This window comes from Hydra vulgaris, chromosome 11 (assembly GCF_038396675.1).
Source record: "Hydra vulgaris chromosome 11, alternate assembly HydraT2T_AEP".
In the NCBI taxonomy this organism is placed as follows: Eukaryota; Metazoa; Cnidaria; class Hydrozoa; order Anthoathecata; family Hydridae; genus Hydra; species Hydra vulgaris.
In genome coordinates, this window is record NC_088930.1 from 48,375,156 (window position 1) to 48,387,500 (window position 12,345).

General features: G+C 28.2%; 2 protein-coding genes across 2 annotated transcripts; both read right to left on the reverse strand.

Annotated features, from left to right (window-relative positions):
• Positions 1–6,669: 6,669 nt before the first annotated feature.
• On the reverse strand, positions 6,670–7,266 carry LOC136087092 (uncharacterized). Its single transcript, XM_065809598.1, has one exon. The coding sequence runs from the start codon at positions 7,264–7,266 to the stop codon at positions 6,670–6,672; it is 597 nt and encodes a 198-aa protein (XP_065665670.1).
• A 3,143-nt stretch (positions 7,267–10,409) lies between these two features.
• Positions 10,410–11,110, reverse strand: LOC100208513 (ADP-ribosylation factor-like protein 6). The gene has a single exon (XM_065809054.1). It carries the CDS (start codon positions 11,060–11,062, stop codon positions 10,505–10,507), a length of 558 nt encoding a protein of 185 aa, XP_065665126.1. The 5' UTR covers positions 11,063–11,110; the 3' UTR covers positions 10,410–10,504.
• Between the last annotated feature and the right edge of the window lie 1,235 nt (positions 11,111–12,345).

The window sequence follows — 12,345 nt, forward strand, 5'->3', positions numbered from 1 at the left end:
TGTAAAATCATTATAAAATTAATTTGGAAACCATATATCGAATTCTCTTTTGTGCCATCTACTAAAATTCATTCTCGTGTTACTTGTCATTTAATTAAGTCTCATCCTTTTTCTGTGAATATTCCTAAGTGCTCCAAAAACTCTTATTTACCTAGTTTTTTTTCTCAAATATTAGTTCTTTGGAATTTGGTACCTTCATCTTGCTTTCCTGATTCATATAATTTGCAATCTTTTAAGTCATCTGTCAATTGTTATCTTGCTCTATAAACTTCATCCTTTCTCTGATCCAGTAACTTCCAATTCTAGTAGTGGTTGCTTAATAGTACTGCTTATAATACTTTAACAGTGGTTGTTTGCAGCCTTGTTGGAAGCAAAGATTTTTTGGTTAAACAAAAAAAAAATTTACTTCAAATATAAATAAGACCAAATGTGTAAAAGTAATAATCAAAATTATAGATTTGTAAAATTGTCATTAAGGTCACAGTGGAGAAGAGGAATAAGTACATAGCCTCCTTTATCAAAAGGCATCATGATAGCTTTGTGTAACAATGCATTCTTTTCCAATACAATTTCCTTGCAATTTGACAAAGTTGTTAAGTGGTAAATATGAATGACTGAACTTGGTAAAGGACTTTCGAAAAAATTTGTTAGTTTCGAAAATTTAAACAATTTACAAAAATATTTGTTTTCTACAACTTTCTCAACAACTACAAAACCTATTTTGCTGATATAATAAACTCTATTTCTAAAATTTGTATTAAAGATTACTGATTTTTTTGTTGGTAATAGATGTATTACTTTACTTTGTTCATCAAGCCTTTTAACAACTTGAGCAACTGTATATGTACCACTATGAATTTTTCTTTTAATTTTACCAAGGTAATTTTCAAAAGGAAATGCAGATATTTTATTCAATGATACTTTGTGATTTATTACATCATCAGCTAAATGAATAATACTGTGCACATTATAAGATGCAAACAATGGTCCATAAAAAACAATTGATTCTGTTGTAAACCATTCTAACAAATTCTTACAGTAAGAAACCATTGAGTTATCTTTAACCATTGTCTCAGATAAAAGAATGTGCATTGCAACTGATAAAGCCAATAAAAGTTTATACTCATCATGCGATATTTTGCCTTTCATAACTACAATTCCAGCATATAATAAAAAAAAGCGAAATTCAGTTGCTTTAAAATCAGAAAATTCATCCAAACTTCTCGGCCAACCTTGAAAGTCTGTTGGTGTGCATTTTCTTATTACGAGCAACTGCGAAGAAATTTTGCTGTGTACAGAGGAACCTATTTTGTTAATATAATTCTTCATAAGTTTCTTTGTAACCCCCAGACAAACTAAATGCATGTAGTCAAGTACAAATCCAGTCACCATTGGAATTTCAAGTTTGGATAATGGTGATTTACCAATCTGGTGCTCTGAATAAAATTTTTCTTTAAACTTTTTATCAACTCGTATTAAAGATTTAGTACCTAACAATCTTATACCTTTATGATACTCACCATGTTCTTCACATCTTTCACAACTGTCATATCCACTATGACTTTTTATACATTTTAAAAATGCTCTGGCTGGTGCATCACATACAAATGCCTTAACTATCACCTTTAGGCCTTCATACCCATTTATAAAATAGAATTTTAACTCTGCAACAAATTTTTTGAGGTATTCTCCAAGAACTGTAGGTTTTCCTTCACCATACCATAAAGCAATTGCATATGGACCTTGTTGATTTATAGTACACAATATAGGCCACATTTGTTTTTTCTTACAATTGTATATTCGAGTGCCATCAACATTCATAATAAGATCAAACTCTGCTGGCTTTCTGAAGCATTTTACATAATTGCTGAGTGCAATTTTTAAAGAAATATAAACAAAATCACCTCCAGCAACGTTTTTAACATCCACACTTCTTAAAGTATTTTTTAAAGATGTTCCACTTTTAGGAATGTCTTTTATGAAAGAGTTCAAATGTGTCAAAAGCTCGTTTAACGGTTTAGACTTGATATTATTTTCAACAGCCCATTTATGAAGAAAATTTCGAGTCTTGACAGATTGAGAAACCTCACTTTCTGTATTACCATTTTTTTCGCTATATCCTACTTTTTCATCATCTTCTTTATCTTCATCGTCTTCTTTATCTTCGTCGTCTTCTTTATCTTCGTCGTCGTCTTTTTTACCTTCCTTATTATCGTCATTTTCATTAGCTTCTTCTTCGTCGTCGTCTTCCTTACCTTCTTCTTCTCCGTCTTCTTTACCTTCTTCTTCTTTACCTTCTTCTTCTTCTTCTTCTTCTTCTTCATTGAACAACTTTTTAAAACTTCTATAATCTCTCATATAGCTTTTCATGTAGTGCTTGCGCTTATTATCTGCCATTTTTTATTGAGACGAGTTATAACTATTTTCGTATTTTGATATATTACTAAACAGTCACTACTTAATAAGCATTGAATCACCACTTACATAAAATTATTTCGGGATATTTGATTTTCGCGTTTAAATAAGTAATGTATTAGTGGTGATAGAGTGGTGATTGAGTAGCGATCACTAGTGATCACCACTTAATCACCATTGAGCAGTACTAAATCACTAGTGATGCGCGCATAGGGTATATATATATATATGTTTGTGTGCCACAAAACTTGAAATCAATTTTTGAAAGCTTTTTTCTCAACCAATTTTGCTCAAATTTTGCACACTTAATCATTTTCGATGACAATACAAGGAAATGGAAAAATTTGACCAAAAAAAGTTAATTAAGTTAACAAAAATTTAATTTGTATTTCCCCATATATTTTATTTATTTGATATGAATTGCGTATTACGTCACATAATCATTAATTTGCAAATTATTTGCAGTTTCGAAGACATTAAAGCGCAGCGATTCAAAACCTATTGTTTTAAGTTATTAAGTTAATAAGTCTTAAGTTATTAAGTTAAAAAAGAAAAATTTAGTAAAAACAGTAATTTTTAAATTTAAAAAAAAAAAAACCAGTAATTTTTCCTTCTACAAAAGATAACAAAAAAAGAATTTCTAGGCCCAATAGAATTCTGCTTGCATAAAGCATGGATTTGAAAAAAGAATTTTTTTTTGATTTACTAGTTTCTAATAGATACCAACAAGTTTTGGTCGAAAATTCACTGTCAAAACCATCTAGGAATAATAGTGGAGTTCCTAAGGGTAGCGTTTTTTTTACCATTTTACCATTTTTTACCATTTACCCTCTTTAATCAAAAATCTTCATTTTTCTCATATGCTATATGCTGGCGATATCAAAATATATAACTCATTTAGGGATAAGGATCATAGTCACGACCCAGCTATTTCCATCAACAAAGTTTTTCTCCGGTCAGAAAAATTGCCAGCATTTAGCGTTTTACACTTAAAATAGCACCTGATTCTTTTTTTAAACAGAAATTTCAATTATAAATTAGGAGTTCATAATTTTACTTGGTCTAAAAACCCAAAAGATCTTGGTGTTACTATGGACTCTTTTCTAAATTACAAAAATCGTGTTTCAAATAATAGTAAAGTGTTTTAAAAGTGATCCACGTGTTCTCTTAAAAGTCTTTACTACTTACATAAGACTTATTTTAGAATATTCCTCTCCGGTCTGGTCACCACATAACACTGAATTAATAAAAGCAATCGAAAAAGTCCAAAGGTTGGTTTGAATTATCAAACGCATTTTTTTATTTATATTGATAACTGTAAAAAATGTTTTGAAAAATAAATTTTTTTGAAGAAAACAACATAGCTGCAATAAAATAAGCATCCAGTGCTAAAGCACCACAAGGAAATACTAATTTTAAGTTTTTGTAATCCGTGAACAAAAAATTATGAACCAAATTTAATTTTTTTTTCAAAATTGACTTTTATATCTTGGGGTACCACCCCAAGTATGTTAGTTGTCCAATTCTAAGCTAGAAATTACCTGACTACAAACTAAAGTAGGATAGAAAACTATTTAAATTTTCTTATTAATGTAGTAAAAGCTGGTAAATAATTTAGCCCATTACGTTTCTTTGAAATCAGTATTGATTCACCCACTAAACATCAAATGTTGTCAGTTGGGACGGCAAGAAATTTCCAACCACAACAACTATTTTCTGGCTATATAAATGTTTCAACACCTTTATCAATTTGAAACAGATAAATTATTAATTTTGCAATTGAAACCAGCTGCAAATATCCACTGCATATCGTCCCCTCAGTATTATCTTGTTCTATCTACAAATGTAATAAATAAAATATATCATCTAATATATAAAATAAATACAAAAAAAATTATATATAAATAAATACAATGTCTTATGTAATATAATATATTATATGAGGTTTTTAATTATTACATTTGTAGATAGAACATGATAATACTGAGGAGACGATATGTGTAAATAAATAGCTTATTTTTAACGCAATCACACATATAAAGTTTCGTTGCAACTTTTAAAATTATATTATTTCTTGTTAAATTTTCTCCTACATCCTTGAAAACTGAACTGAAGCAAAATTAATTGCGATTAGTCAATAATTCTTTAGTTTTGAAACTTTAAGACAAATGCTGCTAGGACATGGATAATTTTTCCCTAAGTCGATATGATTAATGGAAAACTTATAAGAAAACTTCTTTTTTTTGAATCTATTTCTTTATTAAACTTTATTATATTTTCAACGTGGAAACTAGTAACTTGAACCTTGACGAACAAGATCGCTGCGCAGAGAAACAAGTTGAGCGTGGGACGAGGTGAAATCGATCTCAGAACTTTTCGCTTCTGAAGCGGTCGCACTACCCCTACATCACTACTGCATTGAATGTGCTGCAAAAGAGTAAAAGAAAAACTTAATTTAAATATAGCATATTAACCTGCTTTTCAAGAGTATTCCAAAATCTAACAAAAACAATGATCTCTATTTGATAATTTTAAATAACTTTATTTAAACTTTCATCAAATTAGACTATATAATAAAGTGAACTTTTGATAATTTCAAGAAGTAATTAAAATATGGTGCATAGTTAATAACATATGCTATTTTTGTTTTTTCTAATGTTAATACTTTTTTTTAAATTTTCCAAAAATAATAAACCTGGCCTGACTGAACCTGAGAGTAATAAGGATGAAAAAAATTATAAAGATAATAACTGATTTTTGTTCTACTTGCAACAATATTTACATATATAATGAGTATTTGTTATAAATTTGAATATTACTATATATTATTTGTTTATAAACCAAATTTTAAAAATAGTTTAAACTAAACAGCTTTAGTATAAAATATGAAATCAAATTTGGTAATGAAAAAAAACCATATAAATGTAAAATAAAACGTGAAAAAAATAAATAACTAATGATATATATGATGAAAATATGCTATTTTAATAATTTTTAACAATAATTAAAATAAATATTTAAATTATTGTTAAAAATTAGATAAAAATTGTTTGATTTAAATAAGAAAAAAAATGTTTCTGAGTTTTCCCTGAAATAATAATAATAATAATAATAATAATAATAATAATAATAATAATAATAATAATAATAATGATAAAAATCCATGACTTTTTCATATTTTCCGTGGAACTCATACTCTTCCCAGGTTATCCAGGTTGAGATGCAGGTTGAGATGCAGCCCTGATTATACAAAATAGAGTGCTCAACGTTTTTAAAAGAATAGAGCAATAGTAAATTAGTAGAAAATCTCTTATCATTTCTTTTAATTTTACACGATGTTTTATCAATAAAGGCTCATCAGAAACGAATACTCAAATCATTAAACTTCAATTTATAGAGTAAAAGCGGGTCAAACCGATCACCGAACAATAAAAATCAAGTAACTTTATTATTTTAAAAAATTTTTAAACTATTTTTTTTAAATTAGATAAAAAATACCAACAAGTACATTATTTATTGATTTTTTTTTTTTTTTTTTAATTGTATTTGAAAATATGAAAACTAGAAGAAAAAAAAAAGATCGCTTTTGGCAGAAAGTCTGTTAAAACCGATCAATATAAAATACATTTAACATTTCATATATGTAAATGTATATATTTTTATATAGCATACAGAAATATGCTATATATTTTTATATAGCATACAAAAATAATAAAAGATTTAAGGTTTACATTTTTTACAACAAAATAAATCTGAACCCATTACAAAGTTTTTGGCAAACATGTTTTGTTGCAGAGCCAAGTATTGCAATTTGGATTCTCGCATGACATCATGTCCGAATGTTATTCTTTTTAACACTTTCTGCATTTAATAACTTTTCTTCTTTTGGCTGAAGGTGTTGTAATCGGTTCTATATTTTGAGTTACTTCTTTTTCTGCAGGGTTTGACAATGGCATTATGAGTTTGCAGATGGTTTTACGCTTTTTAGCTTGTTTTTTAGCTAATTTGAGTTGCTTAACTTCTTCTCGTTTTTTGAAATGATCTGCAACACCGTGTTCTGTAATACATTAGCCAGCAATTTTTGGAATATTAGGTTGCCTCAATTTTTTTTACATGAGACTGATTTTTTTCTTGAAAAAAACTCTTTGGCTCATTTTCCATTTCGATTTTCATTCTCTCATGTAGTGCTCTGTATTTGTCGAACCTCGAAGCTGCTGTTGCTGGTTCAGAAGATAATGCTAAAGACTTTATTATTCACAATGGCGTTGAAGACGTCGGTTGATTAAACGTTTCGGAGATAGCTAATGCCTGTTGATTGATTTTGTTTTTGTTAAGTGGAAATAACCCAGTATATTCAAAACCAACAATAGTGTGCAAATGTGTAAAACACTTACCGCTCTCATACATCTGTTTGAGCAACGTAGGAAACTTTTCTTTATTTAAGTTTTTGCATTTTGTGTCTTTGTAATATTTAGTAAGAACTGCCTTCCACACTTGCTTAACATGGCAATAGACACCTCTGTCCAGTAGTTGAAGAATGTGAGATGAGTGGGCTGGTAGACAAATCAAAATTATATTGTTTTCCCGACATAGCAATACAACTTCTAAACTGACGTGAGACGTATGACCATCAAGATGTAAAATATGAGTACCACTAATAGCTTGACATTCTGGTATATACACTTCCTTCAACCATTCAATAAATGTGTCATGCTCCATCCAAGATTTAAAAATTGAATATTTGGTGCCAGTCGGACCACCTAAAGCCCACTCAGCTCTAAAGTTTCGTTTAGCTTTGTATACCACGAATGGTGGTGTAAAGCATCCATCAGCATTACAGCAATTGTTCATTGTATAATGGATTTTTTCATTGTTACCAGTGAGTTTCAAAACACACTTTGCACCTTTTCAACATACTACAGTTGCTTTGCCTTGATCACCACAGAAACTCGTTTCATCGCAAATCCGAATGTGACAACCAGAAGTTATCCCAGACAATTGATATTGCTTAGTGATAACTTCAAAATAATTATCAATTATTTCTTGCATACAAGAAGCGGCTTTGGCAGATGCCAAAGTGTGAGTTTTTCTTGTGGAAATTTCTTTAGACCATCGGTTTTTAAATGCATAAAACCAGTCTTTGCTAGGCCTTCCGTTTTTAAATAGGCCTGATTGATTTGTACAAAGAAGGTAACCGCATACGAAGTCCATGACATCATTTCGTGTTAAACCATAACCCCAATCACATAGGAACTTAAAGGCATGCACCATAACTGACGCTGTTTGCTGTGAGAGTACGGTTGTTGATCATGATCCCTTGAAGCTAGCATTGTTGTTGTTCTTGCGACCTGTTAGAGTTGAGAATGGAATGCCATATTTGAATGCAGCTTTTCTGATTGAAGTATTTTTTTCTTTTATATCATTTAACGCAGCTTCTATATCTTCTTCATTGTATGACTTTTTACTTGTTGTCATCTTGAAAGTGAATAATTAATAAATGTCATTGAGTCATTTTTGTAAAATAACTTTATATAGGAAGAACCCGGAACTAACACATGAGAAAATCCAATAATTTAATTCACCTTGGTACCTAATTTAAAAATTCACATATTACTTAATAAAGGAATTTAACGTAAATATGTGAATGATCGGTTTTACCAGGAAAAATTTAATATTCACTTTTCTTACTTTTTTGTCTAATTTTTAATTGTAAAACGAAAAAAAATTATGTAATCGGTATTAAAATTAAATTTTCTACAAGATAGAGGTAAAAGTATTTTTAAACGAATTATGGTTCCCGAATTATTACGATAGCAAATAAAAGAAAAAAGCAAATTTTTACGACTCTCTTTTAAACTTTTATAAAAATAAAATGACTGAAAAATGACTTGGATTTTATTTTGACACATTTGAATAGAGGAGATTATTCTCTTACTTCTGGTGTTTTTATTTTTTAAATATTCCTATCAGTTCCGGTTTTAATTAAATTTTTCGATCAGTGATCGAAAAAATAGTATGATCGGTTTGATCCACTTTTACTCTACTAAAAATTATCGTCATAAATGTCAGAAATTAGTAAGGAGATAAAAATGTTTTTAAAATATACACTTTCAAAATAAAAGAAACAGTGAATTTTTTTGCTGTCATATTTACCTCTCTAAAAATTCATAATAGCCTTTCAAAAAATCTAATGATGAATTATCGTATATTATTATTTACTCAAACTAAATAATTCTAAAACAAATGCTGTTATCATTTAATAACAGGCTACGCCGAAACTCCTCTAATAAAAATGTTTTCAAGTGCTTTAAATGTTTTTATAAAGATGCCCTTAAAAAAAGCGATTTTTTATAATTCCAAACTATAGTAACACCCTGAAAAAAAAAAGTAAAAAAATCGAAATAGAACTACTAATACATTTTGGTTCAACCCCCAATTATTTTTTAACTCTCATTTAGAAAAAATGTTTTCATAAACATAATAAAAGTGCTTTTAAAATCGGTAGATAAACAAATCCGTGGCTAAACAATTTTGTTCGTTGCAAGAGTTATGACCATGCAAATTTTCCGACCCTCCCCTAAGTTTGGAGTTTGCACATTGCCTTAAAGTTTACACAATGCATTATATCTGAAATATCAAAAAATCTTGCAGGCCCCCATGCGTGGAGAGTATTACAAAAGGCCACAAAAATTGATACAAAAGAAAAATTCTAAATTGTTTAAAAAAAAACAAAAAAACAATTCTTAATAAAAAAAATTAACGGAAAATGTGTATCAAAAAACGTGATATCTAAAAATTTTGCTTTTTCTAAGAATGTACCTGATAAACAATCTTAGGCAATCCTTAGAAAAAAATAAAAAGTATTCAAAAGATAACATGCTGTTAAAATCTATATTTGAAAGCATGGTATCAAAATATGTATTTTGATATGGAAATTGGAAGATGGAAAAACTGATGGTTTTATATTAAATTGGTCATCCCTTAAAACAGTGTCTGCGCATAGCAACATTTTCAAAAAATGTATATTATGCCTACAAAAAAAAGTTGAAATAATTACACATGCGAATCAAGAATTTAAAAAGATTTTAAAAGAAAAATATCAGAATTGATTTCTAAATGCTGACAGACACAAATAAGTTTCTTTTAAAAAACTTTAAAACCAAGTTAGAAAACAAAATAATAAAAGAAATCCCCATTAAAATATATATTTAACTTATCTATATTTAGAAAAATATAATAATAAGTTGCTTGGTCATCTTTAATTTTCTTAAATTTAAAATGAAAAGACACTAAAATAAAACATTAAAAAAATAGAGGGTGAAAGCTTGTTTTTTGGGATACCCTAATATATATCAGGAGCAGATCCAGCATTTTTTGGTCTTCTAGATATCTAACTTCCAGACAAGGAGCTTACTCCAAACATTTATATGTTTATACTTATGTCAAATAAAAATGCTTTGCAAAAAATTGCAGTTATTGGAGCCTGGGAACAAAAAAGCCCCAAAGCCCTATTTACTATTTCCTTAGACTTATATTCATCAAGAAATTTTAAGTTTCACAGTGTAATTTCTCAGCGTTCAAAAATTATGACCATATAAAATTTGCAACTCCCTCAAATTGAGGGTTTAAACTTTATATGGTCATAATTTCTGAACGATAAAATATTTTAATATGAAATTTAAAATTTATTGATGAATATAAATCTAGTTGAAAATAGTACAAAAAACATTTCATCAACTTGTTGCTCTCACATTTGGGGCAGGAAGGCAAAAACTTTGGGACTTTTTTGTTCCCAGGTTCCAATCATCACACACACACACACATATATATATATATATATATATATATATATATATATATATATATATATTCTATATTGTTAACCTCCCAAGGCTATGGGAACCGCTACAGTTGAGAAGGCTGCTTCTTTTTTATTTCGTATTTTGTATGTTAAATATATTACAGCTTCTAGTTTTAATAATCATTATGCAAGCTAACTAATTATTATTAATATTATTTAGTTGTTATTATATACATTTAAAAAAAGATTTTATTTACAGTTCTTAAAAAAATAAAAAAGTTTTCTTTTTTACTTTAGCTTTAGCTGAATTTGCTCTGTTAGCCACTCAACACCCTCATGCAAACCTTCACCAGTTATAGCATTACTTGCACAAATATGCCATGGTTTCTCTCGTAAAGTATCTAGTTTAAGTAAGTTTGAAATTTGAACTGGAGAAAGTGAGTCACGCATATCCATTTTATTTGCAAAAAACAAAACAGGTATTGCTTTCATTTTAATGTCTCCATGATTGAGAAGCTCGTCTAGTTCTTCTTTTGCAACAACAATACGGAACTTATCACTGCTATCAATTACAAATATAATAGCTTGTGCATCTCTGTAGTAATGTTCCCACAAATTACGGTACCGCCCTTGTCCTGACATATCAAATACAGTGAAGGTCAAACCAGGCAACGCTAATTTTTCTATTGTAAAACCTACAGTTGGAACAATATCCGTTGTTTGCGTCTTCTCTGGCTTTAACCTATTTATTATTGTAGTTTTTCCTGAATTGTCTAATCCTAAACACAATATACTTGCTTCTTTCTTTTTTCCAAAGATTTTAGAGAGCTTGTCTAGAAAACCCATATTTGTTATATTTATTAAACTAAAGTAAAAGTATGAAATGAAACTATTAAAAAATCCATACAATAATGATAATATTATATAAAATATATGAACATAAATATATATAAACAAAAATAGTTATGCAAAAAAACATTAAACATCGCTTTAAACAATTTAACATGATCAAATAAAGCCTAAATAAAAATACTGATATAAATACAATTTATAATTCACAAAAATTTATAAATCACATTTTTATTTTGTTTAACTAAAATAACATTCCTTTATTTAAAATAAATTTATTTCCAGCAACTACTTTAAATTAGTAAAACATTTTTTAACATACTCATAACTAACTTTTCACCAAATTAAAAGAAATAACAATATACTTTTTATTGTTTTCAACAATAATCTATGGGGCCACTACTGTTGAAGAGGCTACTCAATTTTATTTAATTTTTTAAAATTGTTGTTACAAACCCGTCTGAATATATACTATATATTCAGAGGGGTTTGTAACAACAATTTTAAAAAATTAAATAAAATTGAGTAGCCTCTTCTCTTCAAATACATACTTCAAACCATTGTGGGTCTCCATAAAATGTCACTAATAATGTCATGATTTTTTCTGCAAATTCAATTTGCAAATCGATATTTTTTTATTGTAGTTAAAATAAAAAAAACCATCATTATCTTTAAAATTACAAAACAAATCAAAAGTATTTATAACTTTTTAAATATGTACCTACACAACAATCAAAGAGGATACTCATTTTCATAAAAATGAATTTCGTCTCTCTGACTGTAAAAAATTTAAGAAGTCTCTTTCAGCGCTCAGCGTTTAAACATGAAAAATAGATTAAAATGACTAAAAGTGATAGAGGAAGATCAAATATAAAAATAGTATAGTGGTACAGTGCTTGCTTCTAAAACAATATTTAGATTTATAGCTCATGTATAAGAATTTAAGGACATAATGTCAAAAAGAAAAAAAGAAAATAAGCTAGCTTCCTCAACTGTAATGAATCCCTCATAAAACAAAACAAAGAAATTAAAGAAAAACTAAAAATTAAATAAAAAGAAAAAAAATCAAAGCCGTTAGTGATACTGGAGTGAGACTTTAATAATTATTTCTATAACATTTTAGCATTCGGTTGATATAGCGACAAGACTACGCTTGCACAAAAATTATTGAAGGTAGAACAAAAAATACTACTAAATAAAGCGAAGTTTGGTTATAAAATAAAAAAAGCAATTAAAGGATACTATTAAACTTTTTGGTTTAGTACAGCGATACTTTTTTT

Excerpts from the sequence above, each read along its gene's own strand:
- LOC136087092 (XM_065809598.1), bottom strand. The coding sequence starts at position 7,266 with ATGAACAATTGCTGTAATGCTGATGGATGCTTTACACCACCATTCGTG.
- LOC100208513 (XM_065809054.1), bottom strand. The coding sequence starts at position 11,062 with ATGGGTTTTCTAGACAAGCTCTCTAAAATCTTTGGAAAAAAGAAAGAA.